The sequence below is a fragment of the Volvox carteri genome (assembly GCF_000143455.1).
Source record: "Volvox carteri f. nagariensis unplaced genomic scaffold VOLCAscaffold_112, whole genome shotgun sequence".
Taxonomy (NCBI): Eukaryota; Viridiplantae; Chlorophyta; class Chlorophyceae; order Chlamydomonadales; family Volvocaceae; genus Volvox; species Volvox carteri.
Genome location: NW_003307655.1, coordinates 87,850 through 88,750, shown reverse-complemented (window position 1 = coordinate 88,750; position 901 = coordinate 87,850). Strand labels below are relative to the sequence as shown.

Sequence of the window (901 nt, the reverse complement as noted above, 5' to 3'; positions counted from 1 at the left end):
TCGTGTATCCGGTGTTGGCAGTTGTGATGCTCCACGTACGCTGCTATGGTGCCATGTATACCTATTCCCGTACCGCTGCCTTTGCCGTCTCCGGCCGTTTATGTGTTGCATATATCCCGTTCCTTTCGAACATGTTGTCGCCGCTGTCCACCCATCGCAGGTCCTGCGATGTATACTCTGCTTGGTCGACAACGAGGACCCTAATAACACACGGACCCGACGTACGAGCGCCACTGGATCCACATTTCGGCCGCCACGGCTACGCGTCACCACAACGGATGTCGTGCCAGTACACCGTCCTGCCGCCTATACGGCGGTGCTGGCTGCTGCCGATCGCACGACCATGCAGGCACCGTGGCTTCTGCCATTCGCCGTGCACTCGACAGGTATGCTCCCGGCCCGACTTCCGCCCCCTTTCGGTCCTCGTCGTGACCGTACTAGTATCCGCCCCCATGTCACTCCGTGTTATATGATTGCACCTGCGCTATTCCGTCTGACCGTCTGACTGTCTGTCATCCCTTCCGGATTGCCGCTGCCGTGTGTCTGCACACACGTTTGCAGCCGTTCATATATTGTATATATCCCGTTCCTTTCTACCATGCTCTCACCGCTGTCCACCCATGGCAGGTCATGCGGTATGGGCTCTGCTTGGTCGGCAACGAGGGCCCTATTAACACACCGACGCGACGTACGAGCACCGCAGCAACACGTCGCCACGACGGATATCGTGCCAGTACACCGTCCTGTCGCCTACGCGGCGGTGCTGGCTGCTGCCGACCGAGCGACCGTGCAGGCACCACGGCTTCTGCCATTCACCATGCACTCGACAGGTATGTTCCCGGTTCCAACCTCCGCCCCGTCTCGGTCCTCCTTCGCCCACGTTATCGTGACCGTACTAGTA

General features: G+C 59.3%; 1 protein-coding gene across 1 annotated transcript in view; it reads left to right on the top strand.

Moving 5' to 3' along the window:
- The window catches only part of VOLCADRAFT_100292 (uncharacterized protein), a gene marked incomplete at both ends in the record, with an annotated part of 18,539 nt that overhangs the window by 14,771 nt on the left and 2,867 nt on the right, over positions 1 to 901 (top strand). The window contains 2 exons of the mRNA XM_002958918.1: positions 350 to 386; positions 628 to 830. Of these exons, the coding sequence (XP_002958964.1) occupies positions 350 to 386; positions 628 to 830 (240 nt within the window). The remainder of the gene's footprint in view (positions 1 to 349; positions 387 to 627; positions 831 to 901) is intronic.